General features: G+C 32.3%; 3 protein-coding genes across 5 annotated transcripts; 2 read left to right on the top strand and 1 right to left on the bottom strand.

The window, feature by feature from the left end:
- The first annotated feature begins 1,547 nt into the window (after positions 1–1,547).
- LOC100787916 (inhibitor of growth protein 4-like) lies at positions 1,548–5,225 on the top strand. 2 transcript variants are annotated; one of them, XR_001386371.3, is made up of 7 exons: positions 1,548–1,729; positions 1,806–1,877; positions 2,030–2,244; positions 3,252–3,315; positions 4,135–4,439; positions 4,524–4,562; positions 4,927–5,111. XR_001386371.3 is itself a non-coding variant. In NM_001254426.2 (7 exons), the coding sequence occupies exons 1-7, from the start codon at positions 1,684–1,686 to the stop codon at positions 5,038–5,040; spliced, it is 807 nt and encodes a 268-aa protein (NP_001241355.1). In that variant the 5' UTR covers positions 1,575–1,683; the 3' UTR covers positions 5,041–5,225. The 2 variants fall into 2 exon arrangements, 1 of the variants encoding a protein (NP_001241355.1); NM_001254426.2 differs by having other exon boundaries at positions 1,575–1,729; positions 4,135–4,391; positions 4,927–5,225.
- A 10,968-nt stretch (positions 5,226–16,193) lies between these two features.
- Positions 16,194–19,460, top strand: LOC102659858 (protein SINE1). Of its 2 annotated transcripts, XM_014772174.3 has the most exons (4): positions 16,194–16,294; positions 16,696–18,014; positions 18,745–18,866; positions 18,938–19,079. In XM_014772174.3, exons 2-4 carry the CDS (start codon positions 16,704–16,706, stop codon positions 18,939–18,941), a joined length of 1,437 nt encoding a protein of 478 aa, XP_014627660.1. In that variant the 5' UTR covers positions 16,194–16,294; positions 16,696–16,703; the 3' UTR covers positions 18,942–19,079. The 2 variants fall into 2 exon arrangements, with proteins under 2 accessions (XP_014627660.1, XP_006604222.1); XM_006604159.4 differs by having other exon boundaries at positions 18,745–19,460.
- A 1,987-nt stretch (positions 19,461–21,447) lies between these two features.
- LOC100788455 (photosynthetic NDH subunit of subcomplex B 2, chloroplastic) lies at positions 21,448–24,181 on the bottom strand. The gene is made up of 3 exons (XM_003553961.5): positions 23,608–24,181; positions 22,361–22,801; positions 21,448–21,976 (listed from the first exon to the last, which is right to left on the bottom strand). The coding sequence occupies exons 1-3, from the start codon at positions 24,040–24,042 to the stop codon at positions 21,779–21,781; spliced, it is 1,074 nt and encodes a 357-aa protein (XP_003554009.1). The 5' UTR covers positions 24,043–24,181; the 3' UTR covers positions 21,448–21,778.
- Positions 24,182–24,756: the final 575 nt, after the last annotated feature.

The following is a 24,756-nucleotide window of genomic DNA, read 5'->3' on the forward strand; positions in this document are numbered from 1 at the left end:
TGAGGTAAATATTTTTTGGGTTGTATTGGTTGGATAAATATTTATTTTTTTGTATTTTTGGGGTAAAAATTCATTTTACATATACTACCTTCGCAACTTACTAAAAATTTATCTCAAAAATTTGTTTAATTAGGAGGTTCTTTATCTCCACTCGCTCAACCTCTTCTAGCTTATGAAGTTCAGTTGTCCAACCAACTATTCTCCCTAAAACATACAAATAGAAAAGGAAGGAAAATATGGTATATAACTAATCATTCTAACATTTAAGTTTAACACAAAGCTAGTTCCCCAGTCGAAATATGAGTAGAATACTATCTCTATGATACATATTTGAATAATCGATCACAAAACCAAGCATGAGTAGTAACATGAACTAAAAGAACCCAGATTCCACAATGATTTCAAGCCAGAAAAGAAAGCATGAGATAAACTTAAAACTGTTTATGGATTGCATTATCGAACCTTCAGTTATGATTATCTCTAAATGCATATTTTTCAAAAATTAAAAAGAGAAATGAAAAAGGAAAGATATACCTTGAAAGTTGTTTCGAGTTCAACTCTTTAATAAGAAAGATAGGTATTGATTGGCAGATAGTGTAGTTTTTTACTGCTGCCTACACCCTTTTCACCAAAAAATTTCATGGCAAGTTCTTTGTGAAAAAAAATATATGATTAAAATGATGATAATGAAGTTCAGGCTCTAGCTACATCCTAAAGATACGGGGAGAAAAAGAAAAGAGTTAAATAAAGGGTAATAGGAATTGGTCAAAAGCAGTTCCATGGGGATGGACTGTCCAATGATTCCATTGGTTTAAGTAACAATGCAGTCACCTGTTATTTTTTGGTACTATAATATCATGAAATAAAATCAATGTAAAGACGTTATTTTTTGGACACTATAAATAAAGAAATTTACTTTTCCACTGTGGAATAAGATTAAATTTAAATTTTGATTTAAATATATTTTTAGTTCTTATAATTTAAATTTATTTTGTTTTTTATTATTGTATTTTTTGTTTTTAAGTTTTATAAATTATCTTTATTTTAATTTTCATCCATATAGTCTCATTTGGATAGTTTTTTTTTGTTATTATTCAAAGTATTATTTAAAATGTTTTAACCACTAAAAACAAAATAAACATAATTTATAAAAAAAATTATAAGGATAAAAAACATTAAACTACAATGACTAAGATAATTAAACCTTAAATTTTAAAATTGAATGGGAGACAAAGAGTTCTAATTTTAAACCTGTCTTAATTGAGTGGGAAATAATTACTCCTAAACCTGTCGCACCGTAATTCTCAGACAATTTTTTTACATATTCAGTCTATTTGAATTAAATTATCTTTTGAAAGAGATAAATGTGAATTTAAGAGGATTTTTTTCATATTTTTATATTTTCATGAAAATGGTTTCATACACTTTTTTGTTTTCATTTTTTAATAATAGTGGGGGAAAAAATCCACGGAAACAGAAAACCCCCGCCTTACAACTAACAACGGTCATTGCGCCGTACCGCTCGTTTCGTTAAAACTTCTTTGCCTTATATAAAATGAACCCCATGCCCATACGACAGCGTTTCGGCTCTTTCTTCCCCTTTTGTCTGAACAAGCAAGTTTTCCTCATAGGCTCGCAATCGGAAACCCTAACCCTAACCAATTGCGATAATCTTTCCCCAAAATGGCAATTGCACGCACTGGAGTCTACGTCGACGACTATTTGGAGTGTAAACGCTTTTTTTTCTCTTTGTTTTTCCTATGAAGTTCGTTTCGCTTTCGTTTCTGAATTTTCCATTTCCACAGACGCGAGCACATTACCCGCTGAACTTCAGAGACTGCTCAACACTGTCCGGGAACTTGATGATCGATCCCAATGTAAATGCTTTCTCGAAATTATATTTTATATTTTATATGTTGTTTGTTGATAAGTGATTTTTTACTCTTTTTTATGTTTACATCAATGTATCTATTAATTGATTTTTTTTAACGTATATTAATTTTAATTTTGTGTTGTGGTGTGATGGAAGCTATGATAACGCAGACCAGGCAGCAGACGAAGTACACTATGGGGTTCTCATCACATGGCTCCAAGAAGGGTAATCACAGTTATAATAACAATTATGGGAATGAGGACGATGATGCAGCTATTGAGAAAATGCGGAAAGAAATCGAGGTGAATCAGGATAGTGCATTGAGTCTTTGTACTGAGAAGGTTTTGTTGGCAAGACAAGCATATGACTTGGTGAGTTTCTTTTGTTTTTTAATCATTGCTGTATCTATAACTATAGTTTGTGGTGTGATTGGAAAAGAGAATTTAATGTATACCTTATATATCAGGCTAATGGACAAAACCTGAGACAGAATGATCAAATGATTCAATGGTGATGAAGCTTGACATCCCGGTTTAAGCGAGGGAACAAATGCTTTAGATTTGGTGAATAAAATATTTTTTATAGAATGATATCTACTTTATAGGGGAAGGCTTTAATTTTAATGTGCTTAAATTGTTTTGGAAATAACCATGTTGTCTAGATTATAACAAGTATAACCATTGCGCCAAACAAATTCTATATATTATGCTTCTTTTAGAGGTGTATTCTAAAAGATTTCCTTTTTCTTTTTTATATTAGCTTCTGCAAAATAGTTATATCATCTAATCTAATTTGCTGTACCCGTGAAAGATTTTCTAATTTTTATAATTCTTTACAATCTGTATTTCCTTAAAATACTTTTTACGGCCTTTGAATCTTAGCCCTTTAACATTGGGCTGGTTGATATAGTGAAAGTTTGGAAGTGGAACCAACCATTCGTAGTGTACTGATTTTGTCAAATCTATTTTCCTTTCCTTGACCTAGTATAACTGAGTTCCTAGAAGTTCTTCTGTATTTTAGATAATATGTGCATTATGTAGTTTTTATTTTGTTTTGATGAGATGCTATCATTTAATAGCCCCTTGCAGTTCTTCTCTAGGAATCTTCCTGCATTCTTCTTTTTTGTTTGTTATGTCTATTTACATTAATATGACTGAAGACGGACAGTATGGAATAAGGTTCTAAGTTTTGATCCTATACACTTGTATACTGATACTGAGGAAAAAGTTGCTTTGCATTGATCCTAATGTGCACTTTACTCAATGATCATTTCTCTTATCTAGGAAACCATGTGGATTTTTAGCTTTTTGGTTCTTCTTATGCATAGAAGGAACATTGCTAAAGCTTACAAGTTTCAATCTTTTTGTATTTGCTTCAGATAGATAGCCATATAAAACGACTTGATGAGGATTTAAACAACTTTGCTGAAGATTTAAAGCAAGGTAAAATAATCATGTAATTTGCTTTTTGATTTATTTTGTGTCAAGTATGTACAAGTTATATTTTCAAAATTAACCCATAAATTTACTATCATATGCAACTCTTACTGTTATATTGATTGTGGTTAAAAAGTTTGCCAGTAAAAGGATCAGGTGCAAGGATGCGGTAAGCATATTTATAAAGGAAGCAGTTATGTCTTCACTCCATTATCAATGGGACAATGCTCCTGTACTAAAAGCAACAATTTTATCTAATATTTCCACAGAAGTATATACAAATATTTTGTTTTAATTGATGCCAGTTAGAATATTTTAATTTTTGAGGTAAAAGACTGTAGGATAGAACATAATTGGAGTGTATTTGGACTTGTATAAATCACATGTTGTATATTAGAAAAAAAGTTAAAAAATAAAAGGGAATATTGTTTTGTAATTTAGGGGTCTTTTTTTTACTAAAACATTTTTTCAGTGTTTGGTGTTTCTAGTTGGAAAGAAATGCTAGATTTTTTATTGGTTGATTGTTGCCACTTGAGTTCATTTAAGATCCAGAAGTTCACTTAGTACCTTTTTGGTATTCTGCTAATGATCTTTTTAGGTGGGGTGTCTTTGGTAGATCTACAGAGAGACTGGTATGCTAGGTTACATGTTTTGTTTTCTTCACCTTTCATTCTTGGTATATTTTTTTGAGGATTTCTTGACCTCTTGCAATTTATATCTCTGCTTTCTTCTAAATTTATGTTTATCAAAACAAAATTGTTTTTTGGTACATTATCAAGTCATGAGCTTTCTTAAAATCTTTTTCCTTTGCTTCATTTTTATCAGAGGGTAAAATAGCACCAGATGAACCAGCAATTCTGCCCCCATTGCCTATAGTCCCTAAAGCTGAAAAGCGCAAGCCCATATATATAACTCCTCAATCAAAGAGAATTGATTACAGGGAAAGAGATTGGGATAGGGAGCGTGATAGGGACTTCGAGCTAATGCCTCCACCAGGAAGTCATAAAAAGGAGTATGCTACCCCGATGGATGTTGATCAACCCATTGATCCAAATGAACCTACATACTGTGTTTGTCATCAGGTTCAGATTAGTTGCTCATAATATATCACATAATTCTAAAATCTCCATGTGAGCAATTATGACATATTATCATTTGTTTTTGCTTTAAATGTTTAAGTAAGAAACTGAGACAGTTCTATTCTGATCATTCAGGTATCTTTTGGAGACATGATTGCTTGTGACAATGAAAATGTAAGTACTTTTTTAGTTATCTCTCTCTTCTGCTATCTATGTTTCCCCTCTTATTTCCTGGGAAGTTGGCCTTGGCAGAATGCATATTGTATTTTGATTTCCCACATCAAGTTTAGTTGCTATATGGTGTTCATCTCCATTTATAAATTTGCAATAAACAAGATATAGATTTCTCCCATAAGATTACTGATGAATGTTTGTACCTGGACTTTCCAAAAAAAAAAAAAAAATTATTTCTGGGTTATTGCGTTCTAGTTTAGTTTTTTATTCTTCTTTTTATGATATTGTTCTTTTCCAGTGATTGACGTTTTGGTTTGCTCCCAATGGTTATTTCGACTGAGCTTTACTATGTTTTTCATGATAGTGCCAAGGAGGTGAATGGTTCCACTATTCATGTGTTGGGCTAACGCAAGAGACAAGATTCAAGGGAAAGTGGTACTGTCCTACTTGCATATTACTCCCACAATGTCAACGATGAATCTTCGCACGAACTAAACTACATTCATAAATGACCACTGTTTCAATAGAATTATCACTTTTTAGTGAATACATAATATGTCGGTTTTGAATTATTTGTCTTCTATATTGCTTGGTCATTTGTGTTTGGCAAAGAAACCAAGTGGGCTCTACCAGAACTTGTATAAAGTCCTCTAAGATTTGAGAGAAATGATTCTAGATTTGAATTTTGGAGAAGATTAATTACATGTGAAATGCAGAAGTATAGGCGCGTGTGGCTGTATAAGAATGAAGATATTTGTTTGGAAATCTCTTCCAAGGTGAGAGAGGGAGACCATAGAAGAAAGTTAACCTAAATTTTTAATTCAAAATGAATTTTGCAACCACTCACCCAAACACTCTTATTTCATTGACAAAATTGATTTTAAATAAAAATGATTGTCAAATTGATTTTGATTAAACTTAATTTTGAAATTATATGATTTATGTTTACATGTTTTCATTATAAAGACAAGTTAACGTGTTTGGATTAGATTTATTTTTCCTAGAATCAATTCCAATTTCATGTTGAAAGTCAAGGCAACAATAGTTGCTTCCATTTTATTTTTTATTTTTTTACTATGATTTTGGACGCCAAAGTCAATCCTAATAGCTATCTAAACACATTATTAGTAGTGAACATGTGATGTTAAACGTGATTCTAGAGAATATAACATGAAACCAAGCACGAACCAGAAAATTTTGTGAAGTTGATTCTAATTAAAATTGGATTTGAAGTAAAGTGACTTATGTTTGACTATTTCTTTTAAAATTAAGTAATGAAATTTAGTATAAAATTCTAATTTAATACAAAAATTATTTAGAGTTATTTGAACTCAAAATCTATTATGGATTATAAATTAATTTTAAAACCAGATCAACCCAGCTGATTGGACTGGTTTGACCATGACCCGAAGGTTTGGTCTAGTCAAGTTGCTCATTTAATCGACCATGCATTTAACCTGACATAACCCAATACAACCCGATCAGATTTGTGGTTAAACGATGACCCATTGACCCGGGTCAGGTCACGCCCAAGGGAGAAAGCACGTTGAGTCATGCATGTCAATTAAGGTTGGATATAAAATTTTAATTTTTTTAATAAAGATCGGGTCATCTGGGACAATTAGTGACCACCAGTTCGACCATTAACCCAATGACCTAATGTCTTGACCAAGCCAATCACCCTTTCGATTTTTAAAATTATAGTTAGTTGTGAGATGGAATAGTGACAACGACGACGATAATGATGATGAAATCAGCAAAATGGTGGTGGTGGTTGCAATAGTAGCAGTGGAATGATGGTTGTGGCAACAACAATGTGGTGGGGTGGAATAATGGTAACAATGACGACAATAACGATGGAGGCAGAGACAACGGTGGTGGTATAGCAACAATGGGGTGTGGTGGCAATGGCGATGGAGGTAGCAGCGGTGGCGGCTCTAACATCCCAATTTTATATGTGTGTATGGTAGACAATGTTATTGCTTTGTTGTGTGATTAGGTAGAGTTTTTAGACTATTGAAATGATAGAAAATGAGATGTTATCATAAGATACCAAAGCATGGTTAAACTCTTAAATTTTTAACCTAAAGTCTAGAAAGAATAAGGATAATTCAAAGAAAAATCTTTGATCAATAAATGGTCAACTCATTAATGGCCTAGATTTTAATAATTGGATTTGTTTTAGAAATAGAAATTAGAAGCTTGAAAGAAGAAAATTAGTAATTAATGTAAGGTTAGAAATTAAGTGGGGATAATTAAGGTTGATTAATGGTGATCTAGATTTCATAGAATTAGAAAATAGGTAATTAAGTCTTAAGAGTTTAAAGTTGAGAGTATTTTTGTAAATGACCATACGACTAGTTTAAAAATAGAATTTTAGTTTAATTAGTGTCTGATTATATATATGGAATAATTAAAATATGTTAGAGTTGTAACACCCTGAAAAATTATAACTCAGGCTGATAGAGGAAACTCTATGTTGTGTCATCTGTGCATGTGTGTATTTAATTGCAATGATTATGTGTTTTTAATTATTAATTTTTGTGCTATATATGAATATATTTTGTGTAAATAATTTGTTTAGTCTAGCTTGGCAGAGATACGAGAACTGCCTAAATGAAAATTCCATTTGTAACAAAATTGCATTGTACATTGAGTGACAATGTAATTTAGCTCTATGTGAGAGTGATCTTTGTGTGAGGTTTACTCTAGTTACATGTAATCCTAGGGAGATTAACATAGTAATTAAGGCGTTTAGGATAAAATTTACTAGTTTTGGTAAAAAGCAAAAATACCCATTTTTTGGCAAAATTTTAATTTAATCATTTTTAGTAGAAAATTCAAAAGGAAACCATACCAGTTGTGGGCTTGATGTACACAATTTTCATGGGCTTCCAACAGTCATTCATGAGTCAAAATTGAGTGATTAAGATAAGTCAACACCTTAATCCATTGGACCAAAGCCTTAAGCACACTTGCAAGCTTCACTAAAAACCCAAAACCTTGCTATTTCCTCTCGTTTTCAAATCAGCTTCTAGGATAGTTTAGAGCAGAAAAACTTCTTCTTCTTGCTCTTGAGGGATGTTCTAGAAACCTTGAAGCCTAGAAGTGTTGGTAAGCAAGTTCATCCTTCACTCTAGCCTTGTTCATTCTTCTTAATCACTTGAATCTTTTTCTCTCATGTTCCTGAGTTTTGTTGAAGCTTGTTTTTTACTCAAGAGAACTTCATTCTTGGTTTGACCCTACTCTTTCGCGTGGAGACTACAAGAGGTAAGGGGGGTCTTTCCACTTCTTGAACCCTAACCTTGTTGTCTTTGAAAGCTAGGCTTCATTGCATGATGTTGTGATGTTTAAAATTTTGTATCTACTACCATGACTGGAAATGGATGATATGCTGTTTTTCTAAAAGTTTTAAGGTTAAAAATGATTCCTTTGAGTGTTAAAGCTTAGGGTTAGCCTTAAATTTTACTTAAATAAGAGTTTTCTAGTAAAAGTTATGAACAAAATTAGTTTAAAGATATTTTGTAGGATTAAATCTGTCACGGAATTAAAATGGATGTTGTGATTGTATGGACTATTTTTCTTAAAGATATGACTTAAAATTGAGTTTTTTAGATTTAAAAATATAGGGTAGCATGTAAAATTTATGAAAAACTGATTTCCAAAACACTTAGAATTTTGAAGATAAGTTTAAGAGTGAAACTTTGTGAAACAGGGCAACAGCTTGATACTGGACATTAGATGACTTAATTTGGTAACTCTAAGACTAAAAATGAATTTATAATGAAGAAAACCCTAAGAAAAGTGTTAGGGAACCCTAAGAATTGCTCTAAGATCCATTATGAACTTGTAAGCTAAGATAAACAAAATTACTAAACCCATGAGTACCATCTTGTATTAATTCTCTAATTTGTAAGTTGATATTGCATTTAATATTTGTAGATTGTATGTTCAATGCTGAAATTATTTGCAATTGATCTCTGATGGTTATTGTTATGCCTAAAAATGTTATGGATATCATTAATATGATTGTTGAGATATAAGGTGAATGTCATGTTTAATACTGAGATTAATTGTATGCATGACTAATGACTATTTCTATGCTTTAAGTGAATATATTGTCTGCTAGTGTGATTGCTAAGATATAAATGAATGATGAAATTTTATTATTTCTTATGAATGTCTAAGAGTGAGAGAGTGTGAACTTTGGTACTTGTATATATAGTCTGTGATTTATATTTCTGCAATATATTGATATTCACATGTATGCATTTTGCTTTGAGTTTGGAGGTGTCCAACCCTTAGCAAATTGCTTGTTATAAATTTTGGGATGTTGTAAATATAGTTGTTATGTTGTCAAATTTTTGTTAGATTTAGGTGAAAAGTGATTTCTATCACTTGAGGGACTTAGGATGGTTTCTTGAGAGTAGTACATAGGCTTGAGCCTCATCTCTGTTTGTGTGTTGTACGTGGCATGAGGGCTACACACGCAATGCAACGAAAAGATGCAAGAAGATTGAAGGGAGAGTAAGAAACCATTAGTTTTATCCTATCTATGAGATGATGTGTTTTGTTATCAGGATTCATCATGAGATATGTGGTTATATTCCATCTATAAGATGGTGAGGTATATGATTATGGTCCATCTATGAGATGGTGAGGTATGTGGTTATGTTTCATCTGTAAGATGCTGAGGTATACTATTATTTTCCATTTATGAGATGGTGAGTTTTATGTTGAGAAATTGATTATTTGTAGGGTACACTAAGGTATAGTGTGTAACATTCCATCTTTCGTAAATAAATTTAAAAGGTTTTTTAGTTAAAAAAAGAGTTTTAGAAAATTGTGAGGTTTTTATAATTAAATAAATAAGGAAAAATAACAGTATTAAAATAATGGTTTGAAGGAAAAAAAACAATTTATTCATTTAATAGGAAATAAAATAGAGTTTCTTTTTATAAAATGATAGTAAATAGAGTAAATAATAGATTGTGAGTACCATAGCTATAAATAGACATATTAGGTCAGTTTTCAGTACTGACAATAGACTTTAGGCCTTCTCTTCCTCTCAATTTTGTTTTTTCTTTTACCCTTCCTTGTTTTTTTTTTTTGCATACATTCAAATGCGTCTTAGCAAAAGGATGATCTTGACCTCGTTAACCGTTGGATCATTGTGATATTTCAGAACCAGGTTCACAACTCACTTAAGAGCATTCTCACAGTTGTAAATTGTGAAAAAATGTCACAGATAAGATAAATGTCCATCACATTGCAGCTTTCTCTTTTCCCACAGGAGCTCAAAACCTATCCAGTAAAACTACGATCCCAAACTTGTTAACCGTTGGATCATAGTGAAATTTAGACACCAGGTTCGCACTGAAATTCTTCACAACTTCACCGTTGTAATTTCTGAAATAATATTCATGGAGAGAGAAAATTAAATCACACAAAGACAGTACAAAATAAAGGTTTTACTCTCTCCTCTAATGCTTGGAAACCCTATCAGAGCAAATTAGAGGAAAAGCTCGAGGAATCTCAACAAATCAATAGAGATGTCGCTATCACTGTCAGAATACACATGTGAGCCCGCTTAGAGGTAAGGGATGAGTTTATCGCAATTGGGATTAGAATGAACATGTGTAGGAATTCTTAGGGGATCAAATTGAGATTTATTTTGGGATGTTTATTGAATTATAATTTTTCTTTACAATTATAAATACGATATTGTTGTGTTGATGGACCAATTGATGTCCTAATGCGAATTGGTTGATAAACTTAAGTGCTCTTGGTGTTTTCATATTTTGACCTATGATTTGATTCACTGATTTTAATATGATTGTGTGGAATTGTTTGAGGGATTTTACTCCCCATGTTGTGAGAAACATTTTGTATAAAGTGTTACATTAAGATTATGAAATTGTGATTCATATTGTGAGTAAGTGATAAATTGAACCTGTGATGAATGGCGAAATACATGTGTATTGAGATGTGTGTATTAAGTTGTGAGCTATTAATTGTGAAATCACACAATTGTAAGACCCTTTAAGGGTGATGAATTTTTGCGCGACAAGTATTGTGATGGGATCCGTTGAGGGGACCCGATGAGTTTAATCACAAGCGCTACGAGATAAAATTATTTTGAGAACAATTAAGGAGTCATGTGTATTGCATAGTTCATAGGTAAAGTGTATATGATTCATGAGGTGTGATAACATGTTTAATTGGGATTGTACCATTGTGATTGAGACCGAGTGTATGTGATAAGTTGAGTATGTATTGACTTGTAATATATATGTGCATTGAGATGTTGTGTGCATTGAGTTGCGAGCTATGAATTATAGTAAAATCACACGACTATAAGAATAAGACCCTTTAAGGACGACGAGTTAATGTGCGACGAGTATTGTGATGGGAACCATTGAGGGGATCCAACAAGTTTAATCACAAACACGACGAGATAAAATTATTTTGAGAACAATTGAGGAGTCATATGTTTTGTACAATTCATAGATAGAGTCTACGTGTTAAAATGTTTTCTGGGTTGAACTTAAATTAGGAGGGAGAGGCCCTGACGAACTCTTCGGAGTAGACCTTGGGGGTAAATACACCCGATTTGAGTACTCCTTTAAGCCTGTGTCGATCCCACATGGTTGCAGCATTCTCCCAAAATAGCGTGACCCCGACTAGTCTCCCTATGATTTTACCCAGTGAAAGTGACCTGACATACTAGTTCGTGATTTGTTTTGTCATGTACTCCTAGGCCCCCGACGAGGTTTTTCACTAACATGGTACTATATTGCATATAGGATTGAGTCTTAGTGTATCTATTGCATAACGCTTGTGTATTGATTGATATTGATTGATTTAGTGATATTTTGTTTTGATCCTTGAGTACATGAATGATGTGAAAATAAATGAGGCGTGTTGTGTTGTGATGTAATGTTACACAACAAAGTGGTGGAATGACGTGAACTATGTTTAAGTAAGTTATATTTCATTTATATGATATGTATATCTACGTGTTGTTTTGTTTCTCTCTATTAGTTATGAATGTGAAAACTTACTCCCCGTGTGTTATTTGCGTTTGGATTCTATGATTATCTTGAACCTTGTGTTCGTGGGAGCAGATGGTTAGGTGGATGACTATAAAGAACCTCATGCTAGAAGACACAGGAATATAATGCTTTGATAGGATGTGACATTGGGGTATAGGTTTTTATATTAATTGCATGAAGTCTTGGACGACCTTGTGTTTGAGTCGAGATGACTTATTATTTATTTGGACAAGTTTTATTATGATGTTAGAAAAGTGAATGTGAGCCTTTTTACCCTTTTGAAAGGCTTGTATTTAAATGTGTTTTCAAAACTTTTAATTAATTTTGATTTCTTATTCCTTTTATTATTAATACATATATGTGAGGGGTAGAGGGCATCACATAGTGGGCGGAGAGGTTTGAAGAATCTGGGAGAATTAGTGAATGGTGACTACCCGAGAGTTGGTGCACTCATTTGGCGCAGGAAACTCACAGACATCACTTTGCTACTCATGACGGGTTTGAGACTATACTTTGTGGAGTTGGAAGCTTGGGGATCAGTATACGTTGTACCCATATGTGATGATCACTCCCAACTGTCATCCATGTGATTGTGTAAGACCACTAATACTTGGGAGGCTTGGTGGCATTGTTAGGCCCTGTTATGTGTCAAGTGTGACAATCAGTTGCGTCCAGTGTGATTATCAATGATGTTAAGAGTGACAGTCAGCGGTGTTAAGTACTATAGTCATTTATGTCAAGTGTGATAATTATGTGCTCTAGGGCATTAGAAGTGTTGTTTGCCTAGAAAAATCATGTCATAGTTATGTAAGTTGTATGCTTTGTGTGTTGTTTGTGGAGCGGAGGACTCACCCCTACAACCAATAACTTTCAGATACCAACGTTAAAGGAGATCACGATGATCTCATGCTTGCAGGAGTACAAATAGTTATTGTGACAATTAGAGTCTTCGTAGAAAGAGGATGAAGATGATCCTTCTGAGGAAAAAAATATATCACTCGAGTTTTAAAGAAAGTATTAATTTATTGACATGTATTTCAAGAATAAAAAGAAGTAACGAGAGTTTTTCAAGTAATGTTTTGATCTAGAATTTGGGATGTTACAGCGGCAATGACGGTGACGATAATAGTGATGGTTAGAATGTGTTTATTAAAATTAAAAACCAAATTCCTGAAATATTATTTTTTGATTTTGATAATAAATGTAAACTTGTTTTAAAATTGAATTAAAAACCAACAGTTCCATCTATACTAAATGCATTTAATTTTAAAAATCTAACCAATAAAGTTGATTAAGCTCACACTACCTAAGATTCAATTTTTTGTTTTTATGATAGAAGATTGTCCGGTGGCATATACTCGGAGTAGACCTCATAACAAAACGGTCTATATATCCCTACAAAAAATTACTGTAAATATGAGTGGTACCTAACAGTCTTCTTGCACAGCCCAATCCATGACCTTATCCAAGCAGATGGCATATCCAACAGGAGCAGTATATGGGTTAACAGAGAGAGGGCGCGTTTTTTAAGAGTTTTACTTTTAACACACAAATTTTAAAGGCGGGAAACGGGCCTACCAAAAGCTTTGATGAAAATCGGAAGAAAGGACTACGCGGTTAGGAGCAAACAAGACAAAATCAAAGACCCAAGGACAAATTCAGAACCGATTCACGATATTACCCTCTTACATCCCTATAAAAGTTCATTCAAATACATGCATTATTTCGGCATCATTTTCGGCTATAATTGAGTAATCATCGAGTGTATAATTTTGATTTTCTTAATTATTACAAAATATTCATCCACTTTGATTAATAATTAATTTTTATCAAAAAAATTGAATAATCACCGTTAATGGAATTTTTTCATCTTAATCAATTTTTTTTTTCATTCACCAACAAATTTTATATAATTTTGATTTTATTAATACATCAAACAGGTAAAAAAAAAAGGTTTTGGCTTTAAAAAAATTTAAGTGATTAACAGACTGATAAGTAAACTACAATTGAAAATGATAAAAATTTACATTGGAACAACAATTTAATTGTCTTCTGCAATCTGATCAAACGGCCCCTTTTTTTGGATGTTTATCTACATTTTTTTGCATCCCTGTGAGCCTGTTTATTGAGTGTGCGGTGTTGTAGTTAATTTTTTTTTTAAAAAAAAGGTTGAACTCACTAATAGTAATACTAATTCTAAGGAGTTGATCAAAGAAAATAAGACAGAAACTTCATTCTGTAAATGTTTATTTTTCCCGAGAGTTTTTTTTTTATGATCTTATTTTTATTTATCTCTTGTAATGTTTTAATTGTTTTCATTTTTATTTTTTTTATCATCATGATATTGACATGGAGTATTCATGTGATAATTAATTACCTTTATTTGAGTTTTTTTTCTTCTCTGAATCATGTTTTTTTCATAAAAAAGATTTGACTCCAAAATCTTGCCTAAAAGATCGAGTTTAGGACCATTCAAACGAACTACTCCACTTATTTGTTGATCAATTATCTTTTGTATCTATAAATAAAATTACTTATCTTTTAAAAAAATACACACAATTATTATTTTCTCTAAATTCTTCTCTTCTATGCTTTTCTCTCTACTCCTCTACTCTTCTTTTTCAAGTTATGTTTTATTTAACACCTTATTAACAAAATTGTTTTTCTTGTCAAGGTCTTCAACAACTAGTATTGCAACTTGCAAGAAGTCATGTAAAGGATTCAATTGGCAAAAGTTATTCTCTCAAAAGGTAAGATTTTTTTCTCTCTCTAATTTCATTATTTTTACTAATATATTAAGTAAAATATTATGTAATTATAAAATTGATCATTTAAGAGCATGAGAGATTCTATCAAAGAATTTTTAAAAAATTTGTGTAATGTCTTTCAAATAAAAAAAATTAAAATATTTTGTAAAAGGTCTCAAACATCTTATTAAAGAAAAAAATTGAAGAATCTTTTTTTCTCTTACTAGAAGTGAAAAAACAATACACAAGAAGAAAATAAAATATTATTTCTTTCTCACTTGAAAAAATAATACAAAAGATAAAATAAAGAATAATATTTTTTTTACGGAAGGTAAGAAGTTATTAAAAAAGTAAAAAAAAAAATCTTAAATAATATGGATAAAAAAGGTTAATTCTTTCTCATGAAAATTTTGGTTTAAATTTTATTTACTGTATTTTTTAAAATACATTTTACTACCGAGAACATATATTTATAAAAGAACAATATTTCTTTTGTATCTTATTTATTGGCTTCGTATGAAAACAAAAATTGTTGTATTAACAATCACTTTTTTTAATCCTTTAAATTTAAAAATACTGTTTTTAGTTTCAAAATTTTGAAAATTGCATTTTTTTAGTCACTAATATAATAAATTGATATTTTATGACAATTTTTTATCTGTCTTAAGTTAATTTTTATTTTTTAGCCACTTGAATTTACATTTAAAAACTATCACAAAATACTAAAAAAAATCTTCACAAAATGCTTAAAAATTGATACAAAATATCAATTTATTATGTCAGAACTACAAAAAGTAATTTTTTAAAATTCAGGAACAAAAAAACTTTTAAATTTTAGGGATACCAGATTCAAGAATTAAAACAATAGTTAAACCTACAATTAATAAATATATCCCAATTTTTTAAAATAAAATAATTCTCCAAAAGAACCGATAGTAAAAGAAACTAAAAAAATGGATCAATTCTTTTATAAAAAATATTTTAATTTATCTTCTTATTTCTTACAAATATGTATGGATATATTTATTCAAGTTGGACTTTAAAAATTAATGAAAATTACTAAATTATGGGTGAATATCATCAAATGAAAAATAAAATTTATAAAATCTCATAGATTTATAATAATTTTTTTTAATAATAATAATAATAATAATATATTATAAAGGGAGATGCTAGGTGCACCCAACACTTAAGTGAAAAAGACTTTAATATCTCTGCCAAATTTATTTAAAAACTCTACACCCAACACCCAGCCGCTTCTTCTTCTCCGCAAATCTTCTGCGGATCAAGTTGATTCGTAAAGCTACTTGATCCGCACGATCAACTGTACACTTGAACGCACAAGCAACAAAAATGCATACCTCGTATGCCGATGACGATCACCGCAACACTGAACACCGCTACCTTTACCTTCATCGAACCTAATTGTTGCCAAGAAATCGAAGAAAATACGACACCGAAGAGAAAAAAGCGAGAAGAAGAGTGTGCAGCAATGGCTGCTCTGGTTTTTTTTTAAAAAAAAAACACAACTTTTAAAAAGAGAGAAAAGGCAGGGACAATTTTACCATTTTCAAAAAATGTTGGGTACACCAGAAAAAACGTTGGGTGCACCTAGCAACTCCCTGTTATAAATTATAAATATTGAAGAACCCTTTGTAATTGGTAGGATTTTGCTGGTCAAAGCTCTTAATTATATGCTGGTCAAAGCTCTTTTATTATGGCCAGTTACTAATTCAAAAAGTCATGAATCAGGGGCAATTTCGGAAGCATATTTTTCTGAATTGTGTGGGGCCCACAGTGAGGGATAGCGGCGGAATTTGAAAGAACAATTTTTGAATATTGGTCTCACTGCTGCTTCTTCTTCTTAAGATCTCTTTCTGCTTTCCTTCATTCAACTGCTGCGAAATCTCTGCATCTTCTTTACTCTACGGTGAGTTTTCTAGCTTCAATTTTCAACCGTTTTGCCCCTCCACTAGTGTAATTCTCGTAATTTTTCTTCTTTCTTGGGATAACTGAATGTACGTGTTTTCTTTTCAAGAAGGCAAAAAGAAAAAAAACTGAGCTTACCCTTCTCTTGAATGCCCCAAAAGATTATGTTTTTATGTTCAATGGTTGCAGATTCAGTGTTAGGGGAAGGGTGCAATAGGGTTTCAGTCTAGTGGCTTTTTCACCGATTTGTTTTTTTTTTTTTTTTTCTGTTTAGAAAAGTTCTGAACTTTTGATTTCTCTTACTGCAATGTCCTTGAAATGTTTGCACTTGGTGTTTTTTTATATATATATTATTTCACTTCGTTTTCATTATTGCTTACGGTGGTGTATGTTTGGTTGTAGTTCAAAAAATGGGTAGGAGTCTCAGCCCTTTGGTGAGGCAAGAGCTGGCAAATCTTGAGAAAGATGAAGATAGCCGCAAATCCGCCATGAAGGCGTTGAAATCCTATGTGAAAGATTTGGATTATAAGGCCATTCCTTTCTTTCTTGCAAAGGTTTCTGAGAGCAAGGAAAATTGTTCAGGGGAGTTCACAATTTCAATCTATGAAGTTCTTGCACGGGTTCACGGTGTCAAAATTGTTCCCTTGATAGACAGCATCATGAGAACTATAGTCAAGACTTTGGCTTCAAGTGCAGGGTCCTTCCCTCTCCAACAGGCTTGCTCAAAGGTGGTTCCTGCAATTGCAAGATATGGAATTGACCCCTCAACCCCAGAAGATAAAAAGAGGCACATTATTCAGTCCCTTTGCACGCCTCTTTCTGATTCCCTTTCGAGTTCTCAGGAGAGTCTTACTTCGGGTGCTGCTCTTTGCTTGAAGGCTCTGGTGGATTCTGAAAATTGGAGGTTTGCTTCAGATGAGTTGGTCAATAGGGTTTGCCAGAATGTTGCTGTGGCATTAGATGGAAAGTCTGGTCAAACCAACTCACACATGGGCCTAGTTATGTCGTTGGCCAAGCGCAATGCTTTGATCATTGAAGCGTATGCAAGGTTGCTAGTACAATCTGGAATAAGAATACTGAATGCTGGCCTTGTGGAGGGGAATTCTCAGAAAAGGCTTTCATCCATTCAGATGATCAACTACTTGATGAGAAGTTTGGACTCTAGAAGCATATTCTCAGAGATTGAATTGATAATTGAGGAGATGGACAAGTGCCAATCTGATAAAATGGCATTTGTGCAAGGTGCGGCACTTGAGGCTTTGCAAACTGCCAAGAGAATTGCAAGTGATAAAAAACCAAGATATGCTAAAAGTCCTGCTTCAGTGACAGGATCAAACTTTAGTAGGAGAGAAGAAGACTATATGGAGGGAGAGAATACTTCTTCTGGTGAAGGAGAACATACTCCTTCCTCTCTTACACCAGAATCGAGTACATTCGACTTTTTCTCTGGATATGAATCTGTTGGGTCTCCTATTTCAAGCAACTTAGACTATGGACAAAGAAGCGTGACTAGGAAGCTTTGGAGTAATGAAAACGGAGGGGTTGATGTTTCTCTGAAGGATGGCTTGTTTTCACAAGTAGGAAAAGAAGGTGCTTTGTTAGAGCATTCATTGATTCACGAGTTTTCTAATGGAGAGGGAGACTATACAGAGGAGTTTGCTGGTTTCATGGGCAGAAATACCAGGCATGGAGTATCCAAAAGTACCACCACAAGTCCACTAGTAAGTTTCTCCTTCTGTCATATTTCTATGATTTGTATATTTGAGACATTTCCTAAAGTCATATTTTGTCCCCTTGTTTTCATATTCACCCTTGTCAACAATAAATGGTTGAATGTTGCATTCTTTTTTCCCATATTAGAGAAAAGGTAACAGTTTACAGGACAGAACATACCAATTACCAATAGAACCATGGAGTACGAGTCCTTTTATTTCATCCCAAATTCATCTTAGTTCTTAAGTCTTAACCTCCTGGATTCATTTTTTTTTACTGCAAATTGTAGAATTTGCTTTTTCAGGGAAATTCTAACAGAAGCAAATTTTCTTAGTGTTGTTGGTTAACATTTGAATAGTTTGATTTACCATCCATTTATTTATTGAGAAATGGTTAACTTTTTTATTCCCTCAAGTGTTTATGAATTTAATGTTTGACAATGTTCCATTACACTGAGAAAGTTAGAATGATAACACCTGACCCAAAATGCATAATATTTCTTTTTTATGTGCCATTCACCTAAATAGAGTCTCCGAGTGCATACATCTTTATGCAAACTTAATTTTTGACACCTTTAAAAGGTGTCTATTTTAGACTTTTGGTGCAGTACTTCAAATCATGCTTTTGCTTTTGTTGTATAATTGAAATTTCAATGATTGTCTAAGCTGCAATGTTTCTGGTTTAATTACTTGTTTACTCATGGAGTTCACACATTGTGTCTTTGCTCGTGTTAATCAGAGGTCACACACTCAGGCAACTGTTGACAGCATAAAAATCTTTGAGACCCCTAGGAAGCTCATCCACTCTCTTCAAGATTCAAGTGATGTGTCTTTGGGTTGCTCTAGGAAGCAGAATAGAAGGTATAGAAGTCTATCCTCAGACAACATTGAGTGGAGTCCAGCTTCTAAATACGACCAAAACGGTTTTGCAGATGACACGAACAAGTGTGACAGTGAAGTAATTGAAGGTTGTGCTGAGGTTGAGTTCCAAGGTAGCTCAGAGTCAGTCTCATCAACAGATGACATTCCTGCAGATGCCGATAAGCAGATGCATACCGAAGTGGTTCCTGTAAACAGAAATGCTAAGACTACATATAAATTGGTTTGTGGTCTTTCATGTGTTCTACTTGCAGTGGCCACTCCATTGCTTTGGATCAATAGTCAGGATGAAGGTCATTATCTTGTGCCAACATAACATCCTCAAAATTATGAGCACTTTAGGTATGCTTATTATGTGAAAGTAGTTGTTAATTCCAACAGTGTTGGAAAATTCAGCATAGCAGGAGTATTATATGTTTTGTTTTCCTGTAAACAATTCGAGAACTTATTGAGAATTTTACTTTCTAGTGAAGTGGAAACAAAAGTGGATCTTTTGGTTATGTTCAGTTAAAATAGAGGCTGGTGGGTGATGCACATATGAAGAGTTGATGTCATGAAAATCTTTTGGTTTTTTTATTGTGGCATTGGTAAATTCTATGTTTTTAGGAGTTTTACCTCACTTTTTCTATGATTTGTAAGGAGGATTGAAACACGTAGGATATTGCTCTTGATCAATGCACTTCAGTAGGTATGAACGGTACAACCATATTGACCGGCTAAAGTGACGGTTTTTTTTTTTTTTTTAAATACACTTTCTCTCTTTGCTTTTTCCTAATTTATACTACTTTACAATTTAATTTCCAATATATATTATTTGGGACTTTTTCTTTGTTTTTTTTTTAATTTAAAATATTATAAAATATAAATATTATATTATGTAATTTTTTTAATTGATTTTAAAATTACTTATTTATTAAATTAAATTTTATAATTTTGTTTTTTATTTTTTTAAAGAAAATGATATTATTAAATATAATTATTTTTGTTTTATTATTTAATTTATTTAACATATTTTTAGGTGAATATTTTTATTTAAAATCTGAATTTTTATTAAATATAATCATTTTCTTTAAAAAAATTAAAAAATAAAATAAAATTTAATTTAATAAATAAGTAATTTTAAAACTAATTAAAAAATTATATAATATAATATTTATATTTTATAATATTTTAAATTAAAAAAAAACAAAAAGAAGAGAGAAGGTCTCAAAACAGTATATATTAAGAATTAAATTATAAAATAGTGTAAATTGAGAAAGAGATAGTGTATTTATGAAAAATAAAAATAACCCCTTAAAGTGACTGTTGGTGTTGGTTTGTACGGCATAACAGCATAGTTGAATTTATCATTCATTTATTTTAGTAGATTAAATGAATAAGACTCACTAAACTAAAGGAAAGGTGCTGAAATAAGTAAATAAACAAATAAATATATAATATTATAATTTTAATTGGTATAAATTTGATATCTAAAAATACTGAATCTTTAAATATAATCTTTTAAAATTAAAAATGATGCCGTAATAGTAAACAAGCTATAACAAATGAAACGATAAATGAAATGAAAAAAACTAAAAAGTAGTATAACAGTTTATAGTATATTATATAATAGTTTAGATACATTTTATTTTAACAATATTTAATATTAATAAATATATGCTCCATAAATATGCATAATGAGTTGGGTTCGTTAGATTTTTTAGCTTAAATTATTAGAGTTGGATTTTTAGCAACTGATGGAGGGGATCTTGGAGGTAACTAAGGATTAATGGAACAATTTTCATAATAGACGTGGTCTCTGATAAATGATCAAGGTCTAACCTCTTGATGTAAATGACCGACATAATGTCCAAGATTAATCAATATGATTCACAGAAAGTTTTGTTTGTTTGGCCACCACACAGTCCTGGTTCGGTTCCAATGCCTTCTGAAATAAGGAAATGAAGGCTTCTTGTTAGGAAATGCCGGATGAAGGCAAGTCACAAGGGTATGAAGGGAAACTTCTTATCCCACAAAATGTATTCTCAGTTTCTAACCATCTCGGGATTAAACTTTTTCACCCTCCTCTAGTGGGACAGAAAATAAAATCTCTCTCAACATGAAAACATAATTATCTTAGGAATAAAATGTACCAAAAATTATTATCTGCAACTTTTTATTAAACCTGAAAAAGAAATATTCTCAACTCAATATTTCCTAGATTAATCTTGATTCAATACAGTTAACAACATAGAACTTTGACACAATTTTAGTGCAGTCGATTGTGTGAAAATTGAAAAGTATATAGTTTTTGTTTGAACCGTAGAGCAAGGAAAAATGACAAAAGAGATTTCACTGGAATTGGTTTTAATCTATGCCTTAGGGAGGAGGGTGACTGCGTTATTATTAGTTGGAAGTGTAGTAATGCAGAGCCACAAGAACCCAAAATATATGCAAACTTCAATCTTGTTCTTCTTGATCAAGGTTTTATCTTATGTCAAGCAGGCACAGATGTAAAATACATTATGAGAAGTAGTTTTCATCATTTAGGCACCAGCTTTAAGGGATCCATTGAAACGAAAAATCAGCAAGCATTATGTAACCTCTTTTATTGATATAGTATTTGACTATTGGACATAAATCAAATAAACAAAATATACATAGTTTTAGGGAAGAACAATACAAACCCTGCTCCAGAAAAAAAAAATTAAAAAAAAAATCAAAATGGAGGAGAAGCAGGAAGAAGAAAGAAAGAAAGAGAGAGAGAAGGGAAAGATTTTAGATGTAAAAACGTGTTTGGTTCCACGTCTCAGACGTGTTTTTTCATCTTTACTGAGAAGCTAATAGTTATATTATGACTTTTCACATCTTTAGACTCGATTTCTTACTTCTCATTGGATTTTTGAACAAGCTAATCATGTTAAATTATCATGCTCAATAACTTGTGCCCCTCTCCATTCTTCACCAGGATTTACAGTCACAGGCACCAGTATTGAAGCAGGGCCAGTGCAGATGAAGTAGTCCTTTCCATATTTCTCTGACAAGGAACCAGGGCTTGATAAATAAATATCCTCAAAACCCATTCTTATCACCCTGAAGCAAAGCCCACGTCCCTGAAAATCCAACAGAATCTTTTCAATAAAAACTTTCACTAAATTTGGTGCATGAAATAAATTCTTGGATAGAATATGTTTGTCCCCCAAAATATTTCAAAATGTTATATTTAGTTCCTATATATAGTAAGTTTTTAGTCCTTACATTTTAACATAAATCGAATATTTTTAACAGTCTTATCCTTACGTATTTCTAGATTCAAACGCATGACCAACTAGTAATCAAGCACAACTTTGCTTGCCCTCAAATGTTAGGACTAAACTATTAAATTTTTATAACTAACTAAGCTTGAATTTCAAAATATTTTTTGGTACCGAAAACATATTTTACCCAACAAAATTTGGATGTTCGGTTAGAGGGTACACTTTGTTAATCATTCTAACCTGATCAATGGTTTCATACTTGGAGGGAGGGGTGTTATAGAATGCCTTTAATCTTTCCTTTGGAGGCGCAGCATAAACTCTACTCATCTTATTCTCAAGGAGGGTAATAGACAAAGCTTGCTGACCCCACGTGCCGGGCTTGGCTTCAGGCTCATTACCAAAGGACAACCATCTAGGAGGCTCAGATATGGTAGCTTCTGATGGGGTCAAGATTTGAAAGGGAGAAGATGGAGGAGCGTGTGGAATATATGAGCAGCTTCTGAGGCCTTGAATTGCTGTTTCACCTCTTTTCTTGAATCTAAAATGGCTTAGAATAGCATTGGTTAGAGTGGCAGGCTTGGGGCCTATGTTCTTAGCTACAACTGCTGTGGCCATGCTCACAGGATAGAGGGTCACAATGTATGTGATGTCAAAGAATCTACTAGTGCAGCTTAATTCAAGCTGCAAGAAAAAGAATAGAAGCAATGAAGAAAGCAACAAAAGCAAACCCCAAGTTTCAGTGCTTCACGGTACAAAAGAAGACTAATTGTATGTTTGGATAAAAGTTGGGAACATGCTTTTGAATTAGTACTTCCTCCAGTTTCAAAACTATAGATGTTTAAGGGTAGTGTACATCCATTAAGAAATATTAATTGATAAAATTTTAGACAAAAGTACTCCTATTTAATCATGTTGTTGGAATCATCATTAAGCATAAATATTTGGATAGTGGAGAGTCTAGAAACAATGTAATGTAGTGGACAAGTGTATAGTTGGAAAAAAGTTTTGAATTTAGTCTTGGATTTGTAAAAAATTTATAGTTTTGAAACAAAACTAAAAATGCTAAAATATCTTTAGTTTTGAAATGAAGGAAGTATTGTTTGAATGTCAGTCAGGAGAGTAAAAAGTTAGGAATGTGCTTTTTGAAAATTTCAATGCATATTCCTGAATTTCAAGATAAAAAAGGAAAAAAGAAAAAATCGTCACTTAAAAAGTAAAAATACTTCTGAATGAGCTTTGATATCTGATATCCAAACATACATTAATTATGACTATGTTTGGTTTAAAGTAAAAAAAGTACTTTTACAAATGTCAATGTAAAATTGTGCATTCCAATGAATGAATTGAGGAAAAAAAAGTTATTTCTAAAGTAAAAATACTTTTGAGCTCTCCTAACTTTAATCTAGACATACACGTTGTGGTATACGGTAAGGTGAATGATAGATAAATCAGAAGCACATAAGCAAAGGGGGTATATCAAAGGGCACCTGGAGAGCATCAATGGAATCAGAATCAACATCATTTACAGTCCACTCCAAAGTGGAAGGGAGCAACCCTTTGGCTCCAGGTTGCAGCAATTCATTCATGACCAAACCAACCCCACCTTTGGCCTTGTAAGGGCCAGTTTCAGTTGCAGGAATTGTGTAAAGAACCTCCTGGAAGCCATCATCTTTCCAATTAACTTTTGGTTTGTATGATGTCACATGAGCATCAGGTATCCTCAGCCTCAAGGAGCTGCCATTTCTCACTGTTAGCTCAACTATGGGAATGTTATCAGACTCCAAGAACTTGATGCCTTTCCTGCCAAATTTCTCATTGAGTGTCTCAGCTGTGGGAAGAGTGGTTGTTGTATTGGTGTTAGCTGCTGAAGAGGCCTTTATTAAGTTTAATTTGGGAAGAGATAAGGAAAGAAAAGAAGCCATGGAGAAGTTGAAATAAGCTATAGCACATTTAACAGGTTCCACACAGAATAGTGATGAGCATGTTGTTGCTAAGGCTCACCCTTAACTGAACACAACACAACTATTGTCTTTGGATTATTATTTTAGATATATTTTTTTAAAAAAAGCGCTTTTTGTTGGCTTTTTGCTTACTCTAAAACGGGGGCTTTATGTTGCCAAGTAAGCAGTGCCACAAATCTCCCTTGTTGGCCTGAAAGGGTCAATCCAATGATTTCTAAACGGACAAGAAGTGCAACTCAGCAGTGCCACAAATCTCCCTTGTTATCCATTTTGGCTTTTTTATTTTATTTTTTTATTCTAAGGGTGTACTTTTCTTTTCTTTTCTTTTTCTTTATTTGGCTACTGCCGGGGAAGTTTCAAGTTATTAAATTTACTTTGTTGTGTTGTTAATCAAATCCAACACACTAGAAACGAAAAAGTGGTACACAAGTGTTGGTGGTTTCTTATTTTTCACATTTCTCTTTAACATGAATACTTTTAACCCCCTCCCCTCTCCTTCTGATTTATTTTAATTGTGAGTTCATCCTTGAAGAAATATTAAAACAGAAAAATAGTCTTATATCATCACAAGTATAATGTTACATAGATTTAAAAATTTTACCCAAAAGTTTACTATAATACTAAAGTTATTAAATTTTTTAATTGAGACAAATGTTCTCTTTTACTAATAATTAA

The sequence above is a fragment of the Glycine max genome, chromosome 19 (genome assembly GCF_000004515.6).
Source record: "Glycine max cultivar Williams 82 chromosome 19, Glycine_max_v4.0, whole genome shotgun sequence".
Lineage (NCBI taxonomy): Eukaryota > Viridiplantae > Streptophyta > Magnoliopsida > Fabales > Fabaceae > Glycine > Glycine max.

Coding starts and splice junctions, on each gene's coding strand:
- LOC102659858 (XM_006604159.4), top strand. CDS start 16,704: ATGGGTAGGAGTCTCAGCCCTTTGGTGAGGCAAGAGCTGGCAAATCTT. Junction 18,015..18,744: donor GTACCACCACAAGTCCACTA/GTAAGTTTCTCC, acceptor CGTGTTAATCAG/AGGTCACACACTCAGGCAAC.
- LOC100787916 (NM_001254426.2), top strand. CDS start 1,684: ATGGCAATTGCACGCACTGGAGTCTACGTCGACGACTATTTGGAGT. Junction 3,316..4,134: donor TGCTGAAGATTTAAAGCAAG/GTAAAATAATCA, acceptor CATTTTTATCAG/AGGGTAAAATAGCACCAGAT. Junction 4,563..4,926: donor TTGCTTGTGACAATGAAAAT/GTAAGTACTTTT, acceptor TTTTCATGATAG/TGCCAAGGAGGTGAATGGTT.
- LOC100788455 (XM_003553961.5), bottom strand. CDS start 24,042: ATGGCTTCTTTTCTTTCCTTATCTCTTCCCAAATTAAACTTAATAAAG. Junction 22,802..23,607: donor ATTCCATTGATGCTCTCCAG/GTGCCCTTTGAT, acceptor TTTTTCTTGCAG/CTTGAATTAAGCTGCACTAG. Junction 21,977..22,360: donor AGTATGAAACCATTGATCAG/GTTAGAATGATT, acceptor TTGGATTTTCAG/GGACGTGGGCTTTGCTTCAG.